The sequence below is a fragment of the Choloepus didactylus genome, chromosome 2 (genome assembly GCF_015220235.1).
Source record: "Choloepus didactylus isolate mChoDid1 chromosome 2, mChoDid1.pri, whole genome shotgun sequence".
In the NCBI taxonomy this organism is placed as follows: Eukaryota; Metazoa; Chordata; class Mammalia; order Pilosa; family Megalonychidae; genus Choloepus; species Choloepus didactylus.
Genome location: NC_051308.1, coordinates 142,550,129 through 142,573,815, shown reverse-complemented (window position 1 = coordinate 142,573,815; position 23,687 = coordinate 142,550,129). Strand labels below are relative to the sequence as shown.

The 23,687-nt window shown below is 34.0% G+C and overlaps 1 protein-coding gene across 1 annotated transcript in view; it reads left to right on the top strand.

Annotated features, from left to right (window-relative positions):
* PLPPR4 (phospholipid phosphatase related 4) overlaps positions 1-23,687 on the top strand; it is a 48,934-nt gene that overhangs the window by 16,448 nt on the left and 8,799 nt on the right. Inside the window, exons 2-6 of the mRNA XM_037826564.1 lie at positions 6,540-6,725; positions 12,920-13,049; positions 15,093-15,288; positions 17,141-17,198; positions 17,960-18,133. Coding sequence (XP_037682492.1) covers positions 6,540-6,725; positions 12,920-13,049; positions 15,093-15,288; positions 17,141-17,198; positions 17,960-18,133 — 744 coding nt within the window. The remainder of the gene's footprint in view (positions 1-6,539; positions 6,726-12,919; positions 13,050-15,092; positions 15,289-17,140; positions 17,199-17,959; positions 18,134-23,687) is intronic.

Below are 23,687 nucleotides of genomic sequence, written 5' to 3'. Positions count from 1 at the left end.
TGGTTTCAATGTGTGTAATGCCACAAGAAGTCAAAGAATGTAATTTAAAAAGGAATGCTAGGAATCAATCTTGTTAAGTGTCCCAAAATGATATAAAATGTGAAAATTAAACATTAATACAATGTATCAAAGTGAGACTCAAATTGGGAAGACTAGGCTATGGAGTCATATGTTTTGTTTTGTTTTTTTTTTATCCAAATTAACACCTACCTAGTTCTATCTCATCAACATATTTTTTTTTTCTTTCTTCATGGTTTACAAGTGATTGATTATCATATATCAACTTACACAGAGAGACCTCTTTTTGACTTCTTAATTCTGTTTTAGTATCCATATTTTGGGCCAGATTCACCCACATTTCTTTGTTATTTGTGAAAGCTAGTTTAGATTTCTAGACCTTGAATAATGTTTTAGGACCTATTCTTCCCACTAATGATACACAAGTGTTAGAGTGTTTATATTTAGAGGTGCATTGTAGCTAGTCTGAATATGCTACAATTAGGATACAAATAGTTTTATAAATCATAAAGCTCTAATGCTATATTATTTTTACTATTGGAGATATTTAAAGGAAAGATTTATCTATATTAGCCATAAGGCAAAAACAAACAAACAAAAACCACACTACAGAATGTCATTAAAGATTGAAGTATAGGAGGTAGAAAAATTCCTTCATTATTGTGTGCTGACCTGTGACAAAGTCCTTAGTGGCCACAGGCTTTAATGAAATTACTCTGATTTACTACTATTTTTTTTTTCTATTTTAAGATTTCCAAAAGAGAACTCTGGATTCCTTTTCCCCCAAACCCAAGCTTACCCCTGTCTTCCCTGTGCCAGTAAATGACACTACTGATCCAATTCCTCAAGCCCCAAATCCTTGGATTCAACCTTCAATTGTTTTTCTTCTTTGATGATCAACCCATCAACAGGTCCTGTCATTTCTGTCCCCAAAACGTTATCCAGATTCTGCCAACTTCTCTAAATCGCCAGTAATATACCCTAGTAAAAGCTTCCATTATCTCTTACTCAGACTACTGCACTAGAAATGCATCTACTAGAAGATAAGCTCCATGAGTGTGTGGATCTTTCTACGTTTTTGGTTACTGCTATATTCCTCACACTTAGAATAGTGCCTACCACATACAAGGTATTCAGTAAGTATTTGTTGAGGTTTTTTATGTTTCTATTTTCACCCTGCTTCTACTTTCAACTAACTACACTCTATTCTCAATTCAACAGCCAGAATATTTGCAAAATACATTTCAAATCATATTATGCATCTCCTTAAATCCTCCAAAGTGTTTCCAATTGTACTTCGAATAAAATTCTAACTTGTACCACAACCTTTAAGTCACTGCAAATTTCAACTCAAATAGCAACCCAGACACTCAGTTGCCACAGCCCCCTCTTTTATCTAATTTATAGCATGTATTCTTTCTAATATTATTTTTTTATTTCTTGTTTGCCTTCTACATCTAGAGTGAAATCTTTATGAGAATAAGGACTTTGTTTTATCATAACTGTAATTCCAGGACCTAGAACAAAGCCTACCACTATTAGGCTCTCAATAAGTATTTGCTGAATGAAAGAACAAAAAAAATGAATGAGCCATCCATGTTATATATGTTGGTTGGCCTTTTATGACCATATTTTCATCAGTTCAAGAGACTCTTAAAGGGCTCTAAGTTCCCATGACCATGATAAAGTAAGAGTTATTCTTACCTGTATTGAGTGCCTAATATGCTCTAGGCTAGGAGTAAAGTGAACTTTCCCAAATGAGAAGAAAAACTGCTTTTATAATCACATGCTAAAAACAAGTTAGCTATCTGACCTAGATAACAATGTCATGATAGATTCCACAAAATAATTTCACTAAAATTGATATACACTATAGATTTATCTTTTAAAAATTGGTCTCAAAATGATCAATGCTATCTAGGGAATGTGATCTTTCAAAGCACATTTCTTTTGTTTGTCCTGTCTTCTAAAACAGTTATATTTTTTTCTCTTTAAAATTGCTCTATTATTTTTATTCACAAATTCTTTAGCAGATGATAACTGTGAGAATCAGTTTTTTCTTTTTGAAAGCACTTTCCTAATCTTCAGGCAATTCTGCTCCTCTGTATTACTAGATCAAAATAGCTTGGTTCACACTTTTCTCTTGGCTACATCATAACTAAAGAATAAAATTCTTAATGCCTGATTATCTATACTTTTCAGAATCTCATTTTGTATGCAATCCATACAAGTCTCTTTATGTAATTTTATTAAGTGTATATCAATTCTATATCCATGCCAAAATCAGCATTTCTTAAATTTATTATAATCAAGAGAGTTATGTTGTTGAGCATTTCAAAACAACGAAAGATAAGTTTGAAGACAAATACGATAGACAAAAACATTGTAATTTAACTCACTGTATTGCTTAGTAAAATCAAGTATAAGAACAAAATGGAAAAATTACTTATTTTCTAACATTATATTTTGTTCAAATGGCTCATCATTAACAAAATTGGTATAAATGACAAGGACTAAAAGATGATTTTAGAAAACCATAGAAACAAGCATCAAAAAGGAACATGGAACAAAAATGATTCTTATTTTGAAAACAAATGAAGGCTTGACACATTTTTTAGAGAATTGTAAAGATACTAAAACATGGAAACAAAAATGGTGTAACAGGAAAACTTTGGAGTTTCAAGAAGGTAGCTGTCTGAAAGAAGCAGAATATTGGCAGAAATTATTTTTGTTCATATATTAATTCATTATATATGAATTATGTTGTATACCATTATGATACATACCATGGTGGAAATATGTAAAGGAATAACATTAACCTCCTGCCTTAAGGAGATTTCAGTTTAGGAAGTAGAGCAAAGGCTGTAACTAAACTATAACAGATAAGTATACAAAGCAGTGTGTGAAAATTTCCTGAATAGAAGTGCTAGGGAAGTGAAGAAATTACTCTCAACAGGAATGATCAAATGAAGCATTATGAAAATGGTGACATCTGATCACTTTATTATTGTTAGTAGTAACAACAACAAAAACAGCAACACTAATACCAACATTAAATAACCAATTTTTATTCCAGGCATTGTTGAATTTTATTTGCAATATTTCATTTAGTCCTTGCAACAGTCCCATTATGATGTATACTATCAACATGCCTATCTCATAAATGAGAAAACTGAGATTAAGAAAAACGTTTCCAAGGCCACACTGGTAGTAGTGAGTGGCAAAGTGGATGTTAGAACTTCCTAGATGCCTTGAAGTCCTTAGGACCCTATTGGTTTTACTACAGGGTGTGCTATTCTGAATCTCCTCCCCTATTTACATGCGTATACACATACACATACACAAATAGCACTTTCATTCTATGGCTATATCTTCACTGTGACAAAGTTGAGCAGATTCTACAGTAATAAAGCATATAATTCAATAATGAGTAACATCTCTACTAGGGAAGTGTTTTTTTATTTTTTATTGTTTTTTGTTTTCTTTTTTTAGTATTCAGATTGGTCATGTCATTAAAATTTTGTTCAATTTTCTACAGAAGACATCAAATTCATTTCCCTGGAGCATGACTGTTTAAAAATGACATGATCAGATGCTATTTGGGTAGATGTTGAAAATCTCAGATCTGATTCCCAATTATAAAGTACATGTAGAAGATACGAAATATGAAGTTAAGGCATCAAGGAAAGAGGGAAGAAGGTCACTCATGCAATCTGGTTTAAAAGCGAAATATTTAGCATTCAAATTAATGGTGAAAAGCCATTTTTCTGATTGTGTGGAAACCACACGTATAAGGAAGCATCTTTTATAATAAATGGTAGATATTTTAACTAAAGATTTTCAAACAGAAACCTTAAATTAACCAGAACCTTGAGCCAAATAACACCCCTATTAAATGAAGCTTGTTGTATTTTCTTATCCTAAATTTTCATTACTATATTTGGAAAGACAGCATAGAACAGTGATTAAGAAACAAGACCTTGGAGCTAGATTTCATGGACTCAAAACCTACCTCTGCCACTTACTAGCAGTGACTGGGTTTATCCATCTGCAAAATGAGAATAATAATGGCACCCAGCTAATGTCATAAATGAAAGATTTTAATTAAATGAATGTAAAGATAATCAAATTAATTAAAATTTATAAATCACTTAGAACATTGATACATAGTAAGTACTATATTAAATATTTGTTAAGGTAAAACTAGAGTATCATTTAGTTTTAAAAATAGTTTTAAAAATTTAGTTTCAAATTTAAAAAAAATTAAAATTAAGTGGAAATCTCGGTTATTCACATGCACCAGAAAGTGTTGACTTATTGGCCAAACTGAAAGCTGCTATTCCTGCACTACAGAAGAGGTGGGGGAGAAATGATCAAATATTTGGAGTGATCAAATTATCATAAATTATAATAAAAGAAATGTTAAGTGTTTTGACATATTTTTTTGTCCTCTGCATTGAAAAGCAGCCATCTGAAAAACAAAACAAAACAAAATAAAAAATGCCAGTTTAATCAACACACAGTATTAATTTGTCCAATAAACTTAATTTTCACCTCATTACAAAAGAGCTCTTGGGAGTAGAAGGCATAATGCTGGATTGTAAATTTATTCTCTAAAGCCAGACAATCAGAAATAATGAGTGATTTATAATTCCTTTATCAAAACTCTGTCCTGTTTGATTAAATAAATATTGTGTCTTCTGCAATGAATGAAGTCCTAAGATAAACTATTCTTTCAGTTTTACATGGCTGAATTTGCATGTTCTGAAAAGCCTGGCACTAGACAACATACTTGCAATATTCCCCTTTAGCTGAGACAGTTCTCTCACTAAACTTACACTCCTTGATGGTCAAGCCCATGTTTGTCTTGTTCACCATGACTAGAACCTCACATAGTGCCTGACACATTTTGGTACAAGTATGTCCCAAATTTGCATGTGGCATAACTTATTCTAAAAGTTAATTGTTTATGTGAAACTAATTTTAGTAGGTGACCTGCATTTTTATTTGCTAATAAGTATAGCTAGCTTAATAAATTAAGGTTTACTCATATAGTCAATTATTCATTTATCAACAAATATTTATTGCTCCATTAAACTATTAAATCATGTATTGCATGCCTACCAGGAGCCAAGATCAGTTTTATGCACTGGGAACTCTGCAATAAATAACACAGGCAGACTCTTACTTCATGGAGTGTGTATTTCAGTGTGATATATGGGGACATATAAAAATAAACAAGTGAAGAATTAAATTGACAAGATAATTTCAGTTAGTGATAAGCACTGTGAGAAAAATTTAGCAAGATGATGCTTAAAGAGTGGAGGGTGGTGCAAGGGCTACTTTAGATGGAAAGTTCTAGAATGCATTGCTGAATGATGAGAAGCCATTTTTGCAAAGAGCCAGGGGTAGAATACAAAAGGAAAAATGGATAGCAAGTGCAAAACCCCCTAAGTAGAATGAATTTGACTGTGACAGGAAAAGAAAGATCAATATGACTGGATTGTAACTAGCAAAGGGCAAGGAATGGAGAAGACAGTGTGGCAGAAGAAGATATAAGAAACTAAAGCAGGGACCAAATCATACAAAGCTGTTGTGCCGGTTTGAATGTATTGTGTCCCCCAAATGCCATTATCTTTGTGGTCTTGTGTGGGGCAGACCCTTGGGTGCTGGTTGGATTTGCTTGGAGTGTGCCCCACCCAGCTGTCGGTGATAATTTTGATGAGATGTTCCCATGGAGGCGTGGCCCCACCCATTCGGGGTGGGCCTTGATCGGTGGAGCTATATAAATGAGCTGACTCAAAGAGGAAAGAGAGTGCAGCTGGGAGTGATGTTTTAAAGAGGATCAAGCTTGCTAGAGAGGAACGTCCTGGGAGAAAGCCGTTTTGAGGCCGGAGCTTTGGAGCAGATGCCAGCTGCCTTCCTAGCTAACAGAGGTTTTCCAGAGGCCATTGGCCATCCTCTGGTGAAGGTACCCAATTGCTGAGGTGTTACCTTGGACGCTTTGTGGCCTTAAGACTGTAATTGTGTAGTGAAATAAACCCCCGTTTTATAAAAGCCTATCCATCTCTGGTGTTTTGCATTCTGCAGCATTAGCAAACTAGGACAGCTGTCCATTCCATTGTATGGCATTTCATTTTATTCTAGTAGAATGGGAATCATTGGAATTGGTTAACATGGAGAGTGATATGACCTGAAATATTTTTAAAAGATGATTTGGATGCTGGTTGGAAAAGAGATAGGTAGTTGAGAGGGCAAGAGTGAAAGTAGAGAACCTTAGGAGGCAACCCAAGAGCAATTATGAGGGATGATTTGGGCTTGTAGTAGGTTGCCAACAGAAGTAGATGGATTGGAAATATATTTTGAAGACAGAACAATAGTACTTCAGAATGATTTTAATTCTGGAGTTGGAGAGAGATAGTGAGAGAATGGTAGAAATCCACCTGTTTGTGATATGTATTGATTATATTTATGTCTCTTTATTTAAGAAAAATTTGAGCTTCTATGTCTTTCCTTCTCAGTTGCCCATATTGGCATCATCGGTGGTTAGCCTCTATTTCCTTGAACTCACCGATGTCTTCAAGCCTGTTCACTCTGGATTCAGCTGCTATGACCGGAGCCTTAGCATGCCGTACATTGAACCGACCCAGGAGGCAATTCCACTCCTTATGTTACTTAGCTTGGCTTTTGCTGGACCTGCAATTACGGTAAGAATTACCCACAAACTGTGTTTGTCAGTCCCAGAAAACTAAAATATGATCATATTTGTGAAATAAATGGGTTGAAAGAAAACAAAAGATGAACTTTATATCTTGAAACCAAAAGATCATGTTTTTGAGGTCTTTAAATAACTCCATATGGGAATATTTAATAGCTTAATATTAATGGTTAAAGAAGATTATATGATTACAAAAAAATGGCAGAACACCAGTATTTACTTTCATAAGTCATTCTGAAAAGGTTTTGTAACTGCACAGTTCTCTTTGAATAGCTAATAACGGCATTTCTGATACAAAGTCTAATTAATGTACTTTTATATGTCTACTTTGTATCTGAAGTCTGGAAAACTCTGGGATAAAAGCAAATTATTATATAGCTGAGACACTTTCTTCTTAGAAAAGCAACTTCATTTTTTACTAGGTTAGCATATTTATTGATTATAAGCCCTGAACATTTGCAATTGTAGAGTAAAAAAGGCAGAACTCACATTCGTGGCAGACACAGACACACACAAAATGAGATAATTTAGATTCAGAATTTGCATTAACATTTTAAAAGATGTAGCACAAAAAAGAAATCACCCAACCCACTGGAACTGAACTAAAACATAGTTGTTTTTAGGCTAACGTATATTTAACAACATATTTCTAGGTAAATCTATTAATTAGACTGGCCAAGATTTTTACCATCTATTCTGCCTCATGAATGTCAGAGGAGGTAGTTATTAAATTAAAAGCTGTATTTGAATGGAGTTTTTACAGGATTCCCTGATGAATTGGCCTATTCAGTTTCCATACTTCAGCAATTTTAGAAAAGTCTTTCATAGACCTTTTAAACGCTGTGCTTTTGTATAGCCATGATTTGTTTTAAAAATTCCCCTTATGCTAAACAATTATAATGTTCTGCTTAGATTGTAAATAAATTATATAAGATAGTCTCAGAAGGTAAAATTGGAACTTAATTTTCCAAAGAACTTTTTCATATTTAAAAGGTCTCAAAATACTTTGTAAATTAATGAGTTGTATGAACTACAGTGACTCCATGGTGATTTGAACTATAATGATGTACTTGGAAGTAACTGACACTCTGGGACTAATAAAACATTTTTAAAGGGCTGTATTGCTCAGAGCAACAGCATTTCCCTGTCATTTCTCTAAAAATTTATTAAAAATCCATATCATCCATTGACAAGAGCAGAAAGAATATATGCTTTAAATGTATCATACCAGGAAGCATTTCTCCTAAACTGGGGTTTAATACCCAAATTTATTATAATTTACATATTTGAAATAAAATAAATAAAATACTATAAAAACATTCATGACTTTACTGAAAAGATTGTGTTAATATTTAATCATTTAAATAATTTGCTTTTTATATATGCAGAAGTCTTTCTTCCCTAGAGTTTTTTAATCAAATTGTTAGGAAAACACTCTCTGCCAGCATTTTTTATCTCACATGGCTTCCTTTGCTGACACTGTTGCATGTCCTGGGACAATGACCTTAGCCTCATCACTGTGTTCTTGCCTCTATGACTCCCTGAATCCCCATAATAAATTTGCATATTCAGCTTAGAAGAGCTTTCTGGGGGATGCTGGGTCATATCTTTCTTAATCCCTGAAGAAATAAAAATGCAATCTACTGTGACTTCCTTCCCACAGAGCTGCCCAAGTGAACCCAATCCCAACTCCTTCCACAAAAAGCACCATTAGAGCCCTGTGGTTCTTATAGGTGAAGAAGGCTCCCTGAAGTGCCACTGAATTTGTGGGTCTCCACAGGGCCTCCGTAACTGCTGCATGGAAACAACAGGCAAACTAGGGAGATGTTTGCACCATGAAGTTCCTAATTTCCCCCATACCACCTAAAGCTCAAGGATACTTCAGGATGTCAGCAATTCAGTTCTGCTGTTGGTTGCCTAGGTTTTGGGTAACTAACTTGATAGTGAGACAGATCTTCACTTTGTTGCCTGTTTCTTTCTCATATCTTTTTTCTGCAAATATATACCATATTTGTAGACTGCTTTCTAATTTCATTTTCCCTTCTGTTTTTAAGGCCTTCTCCAAAAACATACATTTTCCCCATAATATGTCATCTTGTTACAAAACCATAATTCTGTCTTTGATCTTACTACATAATTACTACTCTGTTCCCTTTTTCTCTCTTCCTGAAAGTGAAAATACATAGTTTCTAATCCTTGCCTTTCATGGATGCTATTTTCCTTTTATGTTTCTGGTGGCATAAACCTGTTACCAAAATGGGTAGTAGGGGTGGGAGGGACAGGAGGAATCCTTCATTTGGAAGAGGCTTTTAGAGTAGACTGGTGTGAGGAGAGGGGCTCCCTATTTTCCCCAATCACAAGGAAAGAAGACAAAGCAAATGGCCTCACATCAGTAATGTTCTATAAAGGGACTCCGACATGAACGAAAGGAAAAATCAATTGAATTTTTATATAAGCATTTAAATATAAATCATTTAGTGTTTGCATCTCAGATTTTGCATTATGCTCTGAAAGCTGTTTTTAAAATAATTTGTCTTTGTAACATTGAATGTGAAACTATAAAAATTCCTGAAATTGTTCTTAAATTGGAAAATCCATTAGTATTCAAGTTTCATTTACTTTAGAATAAAAATGAAACAAGCGTTTTTTTAAGGCCTTTTGGAGATTATTTTCCAGAGAAAACAACACAGAGTATCTGGGTTTTTCATAAATCTTCATGGAATTTACATGAAAAGAAAAAAAAAAAATGAATACCTCCTCTTCCCTGGAAATACAATTTTATTATATATTGTTAAGGATGAATCCATCTACTTTTATAGGAGAATTATGTTGGAATTTGATTAGGTTTCCTAGAGGGTAACCTTAAATTTAGGAGATTATCAGAATATTAAATATGTTAGGATTTCCAAAAGACATTCATTGCAAATTTAAACATTGAAGATATGAGTATTATACTATTCCTGCTATTTTGCTCTGTTTTTTTATGAGAAAGATCTTCTGGATCATGAGTTCTCCTGATGAACTATTCTCAGAACAGTTCCTATATAATAATAATAAGCAATATATGCTTCTTCCCTGAAGCAGAGTCATTGTGGAATCTCTCAAAAACCTGTCCATGATATTTGGCACAGCAACAAAAACAATGTGTTGTTTCTTTTTGAACTTTTGTACAGCATAAGCAGAATGCTGCGGGAGGATACCTGTCATAGACTGTTTTCTGTTTCCAAATGATAACAGCAACAAATAATAATTTTATTTTACAGCCTATTCCTTGATACCACATTGGAACATAACAATGTGCCACTCAGAAAGAAATAAGTAAGAGATACAGAAATATATTGGAAAAGCTTTCCCCTTCCCCTGAGGAGAATTCTGCCTTTAATGCAAATTAAATTGTTTTAAAATCCATGCAACAACATATATATTGAGATTAAATGAATGAGAGGAAAATTAATGTGCTCCTGAAAGAGAGGGATGGTTGGGTGATGTCAAAATACTAAAAGGAAACCTCTATACAGATTACATAATTGAGCCAAATGGTGTTGAAGCACTCTCTTGACATATGAGTTTTGAGTATATTAGAATGACTAAAATGAAACTTCTGAAATCTCAAGGTCATTTGAGATAATGACTGGTGTGTTGTGTAATAAAACACATCTCCCTGATGAAAGTATACAAATAAATTCTCTTATAATTTAGCATTCATGGACAAAATGTGAGATTGTTACATATATAGTCAAAAAGGAAAAAACAAAATTATTCACTGAATTATTATTGAAGAAGTGAAAATCGAATCAATCTCTTTTGCCCTTGCAACAGTGCATTAGAATGAGAGGTTAATTTTCTTAAAATGATCAATTTGAGATAGTCATTATACTATTCTGTGTGTATGGCATATCTTATATCAATCTACACAGCATATAGAACCTATTGCATTCCTGTTTCTAACGTGAAGTACTAATGTGGGATGATATATTTCAAGAGGTAGTAATGGTGAACTCAGTGTTCAATGATTTGGGAAAAATAAATTCCTTTTCAATCTTTCTATACTGTTTGTTTTAGTTTGCTAGGGCTGATGTGACAAATGCTACATAACTGAAACAGTAGGAATTTGTAGCCTCCCAGCTTTCCAAAGGCTCAGACTCTGCCTGTGTACCATGGCAATCTGTCTCCTTGACTGGCTTCTCCTGCTCAGTCATCTATGTCTCTGTCTAGATTTCCTCTCCTTTAAGGACTTGGGATGTATTACTTAAGGCTTTCCCTCATTCAATTTAGCCTAATCGTATAGGATCTTCAAAGATCCTAACCACAAATGAGTCCTTACCCACAGGAATGGGGGTTGGGACTTGATCATATCTTTTGTGAGGAACATGAATCATGTGGGGGACATGAATCTGTCAAGTAGTTTGTTGGGCATGCCACGTGATTTCCACGCGTGCATGATTGTTGGTAGAGTTCCAAAAAGAGAATTATTTTTAAAAATTTTTATACCAGTTAAGATTTATCATTGTACACACACCACTATTATCTACAGAACTAAATATAAATTTAGTGTAAATTGTGCCTATTGGTTTGAACATTTGAAGCAGAAGGCTGTAGACCTATTGTCATTGTAACAAAACAAAACATTGATTTTAATAATTTCATAAAATAAATGTTAAGCTGGTAATGAGAAATGGGGAGAAGTTTCCCTGCTAAAATCTGTTTCAGCCCCTTATCATGGCTATAATCTTTAAATTGAAGATCACTTGCATCTGAAGGACTGTTGGTAAGTATATCATGTAACCCTGCTTTTCTCAGTGCTACACATTTGTACAAATCAATATCTAATTTGCTAAAAATCTCTTAGGCATAATAATTTCAAATACATGAAGGACTTTTGCATAACTAAATCTCTTGGTTTCAAAGCTTGCTTTAATCTTACAGAACAATTGACAACCCAAATGCTCAGGATAGGTAGCAAATGCAAGTCCCACACTGAAGACAGCAAATGTGAATCCTGCAGTGCCAGGCACTGTGCTAGACAGAGAGGATAAAGGCAGATTAAAAAAAATAGCTATTCCCTTAGGAGGTCCTCATCAAATGAGAGAAAAACGAAAAAGCAAGTAAAGTACATTTTAATAAAGCTATGCACAAGGACAAGATGCTAAGGGAGCCATATATTGTAGAAGGGGACATAATTCAATTTAGAGTTGAGTAGGGGATTTCAAGGGCAGCTTCCTGAAGGATATAATGTTTAAATAATATTGAGTTCTTTAACTGATATCCTGCATCCTGAAATCCTATGGCAAAGAACACTGTCCTTTATCTTAAGACAGTTCTTCTGATACTATAATATGGTTTTGTCCATTGTGAACAGATTTTCACAGCAACCTGATACTGTAGGAAATACTATCCTGTTTATTAGATTATTTTGCAATCTGCATTCTCCAATATGACAGCCACTAATCATTTATGACCATTTAAAATTTAAATTGATTTAACTTTTAGTTAATTAATTAATTGCAATGAAGTGAAATTAAAAATTGCATTCCTTATTTGCAGTAGCTACATTTCAAGTACTCAATAGCCACATGTGGGTAGTGGCTACCATACTGGGCTGTGCAGAAAACATTTCCACCATCACAGAAATATTTATTGGATAACTTTGTTCTAGAGAGTATCTTCTTACCCTCCCACTTATTTTCCATGGATTGATCATTTTGCTCAATTCCAAATTAGTTTATTGAACTAATCTGTTTATTAAATGTTCCTGATCCTATATCTGATGTTTATTTTATCCCCATCCTCCCCATTCATCTTGTTTTAACAGTTTTAGGAATAAAATGTCAAGACTCTAACCAGGCAGAATCACTATGTGATTAATCAATTAGGTGTGTGTCATTCATTCTTGTTGGCAAAGGGCCAAAACCTGAGTGCTGCAACCACCTCAAAGTGCCAGGATACTATAGTACCCTTTACTGGCTTGTGGGAGTGCAGGGCATCCAATTAATGCTATTTACAGTGTCCCTGAATTGCTTACTTTTCACTGCTTGCTCAAATAGTCAAGAAAACTTGCTGACACTCCTAAAACTTTTAAGAAAAATACATCTTTGCCTTGCTGAATGGATGAAGTGTTAAGAGATGACCTGTAATGCATTTGTAATCTCTGAGTTCATTCTGAACACCCTCTTGTCTTTGCAGATTATGGTAGGAGAAGGAATTCTCTACTGTTGCCTGTCTAAAAGAAGAAATGGGGTTGGCCTGGAGCCCAACATTAACGCTGGAGGCTGCAACTTCAACTCTTTCCTTAGAAGAGCCGTTAGATTTGTTGGTGGGTGTGGGAAAACAATTACAAAGAAAGGAAATGCTTTTTTTCCAAATAGAAATGTTATATTTAATTACAGACATTAAGTCTTTAAAGCTATAATTTAGATGTATAATTTCAGGTACAGCATGAGCTTTATGTTATTCAAGAAACTTAGAACACCAAAATGTGGGCCTTGTATCTGAAATGTGTTATTTACAGTCACAGTCCTTGTTTTCAGAGTTAACATGCCATGCATGTCAGAATATCTTTGTTTTAGCTCTGGTTGAAACAAGAATTTACATTAAAATGATTCCATTGGGTCTGTGTTCAGTTTTTTGAAGTGGAAAATAAATGCCAGCAGGCCCGTATGAATGGATAATTCTTTCAGAAATTACTTTAGCTACATCAGTGATTCCATTTCAATTGTCCTAGACTCTTTTAGTTCAGAATCTGTGGCTGCTTTTCCTTGATTATATTCTCTGATTTTTACCCCCTATTTTTTTATAAGACCTATAGGAAATCTTTAGGCCTGGGTTAACCAGCATCTGAGCCATACCATTAGCTAAACTTTCATCTCTTCTGATGGGCATGAACCATCTGAATGTCATTTCAGTCACAGACCTGATATTTTTTATTTTTTAACTTATCCAAGTAGACAAGCCACAGTGAAGTACACCAACCAGAAGGTTTTACATTCTTTTCCAATAAGTCAGTAAAAACTCCTTTTTACCTGTAACCTGCCAGCTCAAAGAATAGGCAGCTTCATTTAACACCTAGATAATTAAGTATAACTTTCTCTCCCAAGACAGAGAAAATCTGTTCTAAATTATGCTCTGGGCTCTGTTCCACTGAGCAAGGCACACCAAAGCTGGTAAGACAAGAACAGGCCCCCGAGCAGGGTTATGAATGAGGCAAGGGAATAAAACCTCAGAGCATGTTGCCTTGAGAAAATTTTCAGAGCATGGGGTTACGATTTTCATTCTCCACCAGTAAAAGGGGGTGGGTTTCCCCTCTTAATCCTACTCTTCTTTAAGACTTTGCCTGCTGCTAGGAATTGTAGTGTGGAAATAAAGGTCCTGGGATATGAATCCCAGTGGTACTGAGTGGAAAGGGAGTTGGGCTGGTGGCAACAAGGAGAGAAGGAAAAACACAAAACGGTAATGTGCAGGCCAGCGATCTTGATTTGGGAGAGTCCACTGAAAAATTACCCAACTGCCTTTTGTAATGATTTCTATGAACAAATCATCATCATAATCTAGACTTTCAATTCAGAACACACGATATCAAGATAATCAGAGGGATCAAGTGAGTTCCAGATCATGTGTGTGTGAGCAAAGAGTGAGACCCTTGACGATAAGGCCAGGAAAGGAAACTCAATCAGAAATGGGGTCTGAGTGCACCATTCACTGGGGTTGTGCTTTTATGATTTTAAAACTAGCCCCAGGTGACAAAAGATAGAGATGTGTGAACACCACCATCTCAGGATTCCAAACATGCAGGCAGGCTCCTATGGCCATATACCTAGGGATGTAATTTTTATTTCCAGGACAGGACCTTCCTGCCCTCTCTCTGACTTTATCATTTCATTTGTGGCCATGAGCCTACAGGGAGTTAGAACTAACTCTCTAGGGTTTGACACCTGTGGCTGGAGTTAAGGACCTTTGGGAACGAGAGCCCTAGTGTTTCAAACATGCTGAACAATTTTATATTATTTTGAATTTTGCTTCATTCCCCACATTAATCCTTCTCAAATCACACATTCACACCGACATGCTCCAGAGGTCCCCATAAGTAACCTATGGTTAATAATATTAAGAATTGTCCCTACTTAACCTAATTGATGAAAATGCCTCAGATTATTGCTTTGGAGATATTCGTTGCCCTTAGTTTGGTCTTAAATATCCAAGTTTGAGTATTTTCTAGACTATTTTCTTGAAATAAACTAAATGAAATGATCACAACAGATTTTGAGGCTGTCATGTTAATGTGTAATAAACCTGGTTGACAGTGACACAACATCAACAATGACCACTAAATTGATGACAGTTTCTTTCCTTTTGCTTGCAGGTGTTCATGTATTTGGACTATGCTCTACAGCGCTCATTACAGATATCATACAACTGTCCACAGGCTACCAAGCACCGTACTTTCTGACTGTGTGCAAGCCAAACTATACCTCTCTGAATGTATCTTGCAAAGAAAACTCCTACATAGTGGAAGATATCTGCTCAGGATCTGACCTTACAGTTATCAACAGTGGAAGGTTAGAAACTGAGACCTACCAGCATTCCATTTCAGAGTTGTCAATGTTCAATAATTGCCTGTAGTATCATCTTATCTGCACCTTTTGCAGTCATAATGATTTGGTTTATATCTTTATTTTCAATTCCATGATCTCTTTAGCAATTGTAACATAGAAATACCTAAGTGGGTCATTCCAAATACTCCAAATATTTGAATATCTCCAAATTTCAGCCTCACATTCTTGCTACTAACTCATAACACCTGCGTTCGTCAAAGTCTAGCCCAAGAAAGGAAGGAATTGAAGCCCCCCAAATCGGTTTCAAGCCAACCTCATACCCAGTATGACTTTCTTCATGAACGAGGCATTAATAAAACAATTATATAACTTTGTTGAAGTTAAATTATAGGCTAAAACCCTTTACACCTCTATGGCTTACCCCCTACAACTAGGATTCCAAGACGCCACATCGCCAATCATAGAAGAGTTACTTCACTTTCATGACCACACACTAATAATCATTCATGACCTTTGATCCACCCTATACTCATTTTGATTTTAACTTTACCTCAATTGGTTCATTATAGGAGATTTAAAGTCAATGATGGCTTACAGCAGTATGTGTCTTGCACTGGCTTAAGTGCAAGACTAAGTATCTATGACGTTCACATCACCATTATGGATTTTTTCAAAAGAATCATGTAAATTTTCCCTTTGACAGAGTTTGAGAAGGGGTAACATCTGGGATTTCATATTTTCTTTGAATGACCCCAGATCTGTACAGCTTTTGACCTTGCATTTAAAAAAAATGAGACAGAAAATTTAAGAAACTACCAGTAAATTAGATTGCTTTTTCAATCAATAAAGTAAAAATAAACTTGTATAGCAAGAGATAGTATCTTACAAGTTCTAAAGAACTAAACTATGAGGTATGAGGCTAATATGTAATTATACAAGTTGGGATTATTATTCAGTGTGTTCCCAGTGATCAATTTAAGAGTCAAAAATATGTAAATAGATACACATGAACCATTCAATAATTTTGAACTTACATTCAAGAACTATGCCCTCTATTCTTTCTTGATGCTTTTATATTATCTTGCCTTTGTTGGATGGTAAGTCACTCTATTCTGGTGCCAAATAATTAGGAGAACATTAATTTGATTGTGAATATTATTTTTTCCAAGACTTTCTTACTCATAGAAAAAAATCTATATTCTCCTTCTTCTTCTATCATTTTCAGTGTCCCTCCCACTCCTGTGTTCCCACCCTGCTCTATAAATTGCTTAACTAAAGAAAATGCTCTGTGATTCTTGGCATGATAATTATTTCAAAGTGGAATATACAGAGAATATAGTTTGTTAAATTTAGACTTATTTTTTCCCAACTGTTAAAGAAGCACATTTTATCCACTGTGGTGAGAAAATAATTTCATCTTTTAAAAAATTTATCTAAACAAAGCCATGTATTTAGGAGCACAGAAAAAATTTAAAAGCTTTAAAACCCCAGGTTTTATGAATTTTACTTTAAATTGAAAATAGTTCTAATACATAAGATAAACTATAATGTTTTCCAATCAGTTCTTCTCCTTTCAACCATCATTTCAATGATGTAAAGAAGTGGTCCCTTACCAAGCTGTATACTCATATTTATATTGGAAAGCGTATCACCATTATTCTTTGATACTAATGGTTATCAGAAGTGTTTATTTTGTCACCCAGGTCTTTCCCCAGGAAACCAAACAGAAATTAAAGTTATTGCTTATTGTCTTGCAACTTTTACATTAAACATTTTAACCACCCAGTGTTCTTCAGATGATTGCTAGCACTGTATCCAAACTAAACAGCATAATTTGACTGTCTTTCTTTGGCAGAAAGTCATTCCCTTCTCAGCATGCTACCCTTGCCGCATTTGCAGCTGTATATGTTTCAGTAAGTAACCAGGTCTTTTTTGTTAAGCTGTGTCCTACAGAAAATCAAAGGAATGAGTGCTGTGACTAATTAGATTCTATAGCCATTTAATAACTGAACAGTAAGCTTTAGTATTGGAGGCCTTTGATACAATGGTATTGAAAGCAGAAATTTCATACTACTATTAAAAAATAGTACAGGAAAAGAATTTTTTCTATACAATTATAATGATATGTATTTAGCCTAGTATGCCTTTAATGTAATATTGTACTTCATGAGGGTATTATGAACTACATGAATGTTCTATATACTAAAACTAAAGTAATTATTTTTTAAGTACACACACGTTACTTTCACTACTTAAATAATATTATAAGGAAACATCTGTGAGTTCTAAGTCAGTGTAAATTTGATGTATGCCATACAATGAATGGTCATTGTAGCTGCTAATACAATAGTCCATGAAGTCTTTTGTGGGAAAAATAAACTAAAATTATGTGACAATTAATATGGAGACTAAACAGATGTCTGGTAATTCTTATGCTTCTGGTTTTTCCAGACTTTCACATAATTAAATGAGACATCCTTTATTTATTTGATAAATCTCAACATGTATCTTCCTTCTTTGCAGGTGTAAAACTTAGCCATAGCAGGGCAAATGGAACAATAAAGTTAATGTCAAGTATATTGATTACACTTGTAGTTTAACTTTTTATTTCATTGTAATTTAATAATTAAATGAACTTCCTATCAGGCTCAACCATTTCTTTCATTTTTTAAAGATGTACTTCAATTCCACATTAACGGATTCCTCCAAGCTTCTGAAACCTCTCTTGGTTTTTACGTTTATCATCTGTGGAATCATCTGTGGACTAACACGGATAACACAGTATAAGAACCACCCAGTTGATGTCTATTGTGGCTTTTTAATAGGAGGAGGAATTGCTCTGTACTTGGTAAATAATTTATTATTGTTACTTGATAAACCATAATTTATGGAAAGCATGCATGCAATATTTTACACTGTAATCTACTAGCAATATGTTTTATGATTATAAGAAAATCTCAAGCTGCATTTCCATGCTAAGTCAAAAGTATACCCCAGTTTAAATAAATTAATTTGTTGAACTTGTACTATATATCAGAAATTAACTTTAAAAGGTTTATCTCATTTTAACCTTACAACAGCAACAACAGCATAAAGGAGATAGGAACTATTATTACTAGTATTATTTTACAGATGAGGAAATGAAGTATAGAAAGGTTACATAAACTTGCCCAAGACAAATGTAGCTGCTGGATGTAACTGTGATCCAACTTATATTGAATTTTTTAACAGTACTCTATTTTAAAATCTAATCTCCCTCAAGGGAAATATCTCTGGCATGAGGTAAGTGACCTTGTTCACTTCATTCATTCATCCATTCATTCATTCATTCATTTTACAGTTATTTATTATCTAATGTGTGCCAGGCACTGTGCTAAACATCAGAATAGCGAGAAATAAGATGTATCCTTGAAGAGTTTACAATATAAAGACTGGCATATAAATATAAGCAGTTACAATATGGTAAATGATTTAATGGGATGTGAACAAAATGTTGTTGGAATAGCAAACTGCCTAAGGAAGTTAGAGAAGTCTTCATAGAAGTGATGTAGTTTTGTAAAAATGAGTTTCTCAGGGAAAGGAAAGTAGGAAAGGCATTCAAACAAAAAAAAATACATATGCAAAGATATGGACATGTGAAAGAGCAATGCAAATATGAGTGGAGGGTGACAGAACCAGAGAAATAAAGGATGATGGCCAGATTTCTAGTCCAGAACACTGGGCAGATGATGACTTCATTAGCAGACTGTGATAAAACAGAGGACAGAGATGGGGGTTGGGGGACAGTAGTCAAGCTCAATTTAGGAATCCAGGGCAAGTTGATAAGCAAGCAGTTGAATTGGATCTGAAGCTCAAAAGAGCAATCAGTTCCAGAGAAATAGATTTAGGTATCATCAACATTATTGGGGAAGCACTATTGTAGTTATGAGGGCACATAAAAATGTCAGATCATAAGAATCAGAAGAAGCCAGGGAATAGCCACACATAAGGAAAGCACAATAATGAAGGAAAAAGTTAAAGAATTGTCTATAGCAGCAGTTCTCAACCATGTGGTATGAGTACACTTGCAAAAGGTATAACAAGAAAATTTTACAAAAGAAAATAGTAAAATAGAAAATAGATTTACTTGTCATTGGTACAAACTGGCAGTCAAGCATGTCACTTTAAATATCACTCTTACATGCTTTCTTCAGAGGAGTAAAAAAAGATCAAACTAAAGTTAATGTGCCAGGAACTGTGGATAACTCTGGGCTGCCCACAAGAATGTAACTGGCAATGTGTGCTACCAGAAGGTATACAAAAGACAGTGAACTGTTGCTCTCCTGTTCATGCATCTGCATATGTGGGATTTCATGGTTGTGATAGTCAAAGATTTGAGCTTGAACCTCAACTCTCCTGCCAGTTGTGCCTCATATCATGATAAGCATTAAACAATTATAATACTTATTGAGTGCAGTGCTGGGCACTGAACAATATTGAACAACACACACCGAGCTTACACTTTGGTGGAAGATTTCCCCAAACTCACAAATTTAAGAAGTTTTTTTCCATTTCTTTTATCAGAGCAGTTGGAATTTTATAGAAAAATTATGCAGAAAGTAGAGAGCTTCCCTATGCCCTACCCACAGTTTTCCCGATTATCAATATTTTGCATATTTTGCACTAGTATGGTACCTTGTTACAGTTGATGGAACAATATTATTATAATTAAACTATTAAATATAGGCCATAGTTTGCCCTAGGACTGAGAATTTTTGTTGTACAGTTCTGTGGGTTTTAAAATTTTTATTCTGGCAATGTACATATAACTGAAACTTTCTCCTTTTAACTGCTTACAAACATAAAATTCAGTGATGTAAATTATATTCACAGTGTTGTGCTACAATCACCACCATCAGCTAACAAAATTTTCCATCACCCCAAAAAGAAACTCCATACCAATTAAGCATTAACTTTGGAGAAATGTCTATTAAAGGCTTTTGACCATTTTTTTAATTTTTTTTTTTCTTTTGTCATTTTATGGTTGGCTTGTAGGATTTCTGTATATATTCTGGATATTAAATCTTTATTGGATATGAGGTTTCCAAATGTTTTCTTCCCTTGCATAGGTTGTCTTTTTAATTTCATGACAAAGTTCTTTGATGCCAAAAAAGTTTTAAATTTTGATGAAGCCCCATTTATTTATTTTGCCTTTTGTTACTCATGCTTGTGGTGTAAGGTTTAAGACACTGTTGCCTGACACAAGTTTCTGAAGATGCTTCCCTTTGTTTTCCTCTAGGAGTTTTATAGTCCTGGTTCTTATATTTAGATCTTTGAACCATTTTGAGTTAATTTTTGTATATGATGTGAGGTGAGAGTTCATCTTCATTCTTTTGCCTATGGATATCCAGTTTTCTCAGCACAATTTAAGACTATTCTTTCCCCATTAAGTAGGTTTGGCACCCTTATCAAAATCAGTTGGCCATAGATGTGAGGGTTTATTTCCGAATTCTCAATTCTATCCTGTTGTTCTGTGTCTATCCTTGTGCCAATACAATGCTGTTTTGACTGCTGTGCTTTGTAATAAATTTTAAAATTGGGAAATGTGAATCCTTCAACTTTGATCTTTTTCAATATGGTTTTGGGTATTCAGGGTCCCCTACCCTTTCATTTCTGATTTTAGCTATCTGTTTCTTCTCCTTTTTCCTTCATCAGTCTAGCTAAAAGGTTGTCAATTTTATTGCTCTTTTCCAAGAACCACCTTTAGATTTCACTGGTTTTCTCTACTGTTTTTTTATCCTCTATTTCATTTGTCTTTGTTCTAATTTTATTTTCTTCTTTTTGTATGCTTTGGATTCAGTTTGCTCTTCTTCTAGTTCTCCGTTTGTGAGGTTAGGTTTCTGATTTGGGGTCTTTCTTCTTTCTTAATATAAGCATTTAGAACCATAAATATCCCTAGCAACATTGCCTTTTCTGCCTACCTTAAGTTTTGGAATGTTGTATGTTTTTTTTTTTTTTTTTTTCATTCACCTCAAGATATTTCCTAATTTCTGTTGTAATTTCTTCTTTGACCCACTGGCTGTTTTAATAGTGTGCTGTTTAATTTCCATCTATTTGTGAATTTTCCAGCTCTCCCTTTGTTATTGATTTCTAGCTTCATTCCATTTTGGTTGGAGAAGATACATTGTATGATTTCAATATTTTAAAATTTATTGGGACTTGTTCTGTGACCTAAAAAATGGTCTATCCTGGAGAATGACCAATGTTCACTAAAGAAGAATGTATATTATGCTGGTATTGGCTGAGGTGATCTATATATGTCTGTTACGTCCAGTTGGTTTATGGTATTGTTCATATTTTTATTGTCCTGTTGCCTAGATGTTCTTTTATTTATTGAAAGTGGCATATTGAAGTCTCATACTATTAATTTAGAACCATCTATTTCTCCCATCAAACCTGTCAATATTAACTTAATATATTTGGAGGCTCTGCTGTTAGATGCATATATATTTATAATTGTTATATCTTCTTATTGAATGACTCCTTTTCAGTACACAGCATCCTCTTTTGTCCTTCATAACAGTTTTTGACTTAGAGTCCATTTTATCTGATATTTGTAAAGTTAGCCCAGCTCTCTTTTATTTACTATTTTCATGGAATATTTTTTCCACCCTTGCATGTTCAACATCCTTGTGTCTTTGAATTTAAGGTGAATTTCTTATAAATATCATCTAGTTGGGTAATGCTTTTTGATCCATTCTGCCAATCTCTGCCTTTTTGCTAGAGAGTTTGGTCCATTTACATTTAAAGTAACTACAGATAATGCAGGACTATCTTTGTAAAGTCTTATACCTTCTTTGTCTCTCAATTCTTCTGCTAATGACACTTTCATATTTATTTCATTTTTTGTAGTGTACTATTTTGAGTTCCTTTTGTACTTTCATATATATATATATATATATATATTTTTTTTTTTTCACATATTTTCTTTGTGGTTACTATGGGGCTTATATTTTACATCCTAAATCTATAACAATAACATTTGATTTGCTAGCTTAATTTCAATAATATACATTCACTATTCATATACTTCTCCAGATGCCCAATTTTTGTTGTACTTGCTACAGATCACACCTTTATACTTTGTATGCCCAAAATCATAGATTTATCATTAATTTTTTAATTCAATTTTTTTAGATTATTCACCTACCATACAATCATCCAAAGTGTACAATGAATTGTTCACAGTACTATTATATAGTTGTGCATTCATCAGAATTTTTTTTTCAATTTTAGAACATTTTCATTACTCCAGAAAAGAAATAAAAAGAAAAAGGAAAACTCAAATCCTCTCATACATCTGATGCCCCCCCTCCATTATTGACTCATAGTATTGGTATAGTACATTTGTTACTGTAGATGAAAGAATATTAAAATATTGCCAACTGTAGTACATAGTTTGCAATAGGTACATTTTTCCTCATATACCCCTCATTCTAAACCTCTAGTTATAGTGTCATACATTTGTTCTAGTTCATGAAAGAAATTTCTAATATTTGTACAGGTAATCATGGACATTGTCCAGCACAAGATTCACTGTGTTATACATTCCCATGTTTTAACCTCCAACTTTCCTTCTGGTGACATACATGACGCTAAACTTCCCCTTTCCACCACATTCACACGCCATTTAGCACTGTTAGTTATTCTCTCAATAACGTGCTGCCATCACCTCTTTCCATTTACAAATGCTTAAGTTCAACCTAGTTGAACATTCTGCACACATTAAACAACTGTTCCCCATCCTTTAGTCTCTTTCTATATCCTGGTAACCTATATTTCATGTCTATGAGTTTACATACTATAATTAGTTCATATCAATGAGATCCTACAATATTTGTCCTTTTGTGTCTGACTTATTTCAATAAACATAATGTCCTCAGGGTTCATCCATCAACCTGTTTTCTTTAAGATGGTTTTATTCACCCACCATACATTCTATTCTAAGAAAACAATCAATGGTTCCCTGTATAATCACATAGTTATGTATTCACCACCACCACCACTGTCTATATAGGGGCATTTCCATTTCTTCCACAAAGAAAGAGGGAGAATCAAAAAAAAAAATAAAAAGAAAAAAAAAAAGAAAAGACATCTAAAAAGCAACAAAAGAAAAGATAAAATCAAGTACAATAAAAAAGTTAGACAACATTATCAGTGCCAAGAATCCCATTCCCCTCCCTTATATCCCCCTCTTATAGGCATTTAGCTTTGGTATATTGCCTTTGTTACATTAAAGGAAGCATAATACAATGTTTTTGTTAACTATAGACTCTATTCTTCCCCAATACCAACCCCTTTTTAACACCTTTCAAAGTTGACATTCATTTGTTCTCCATCATGTAAAAATGTATTTGTACATT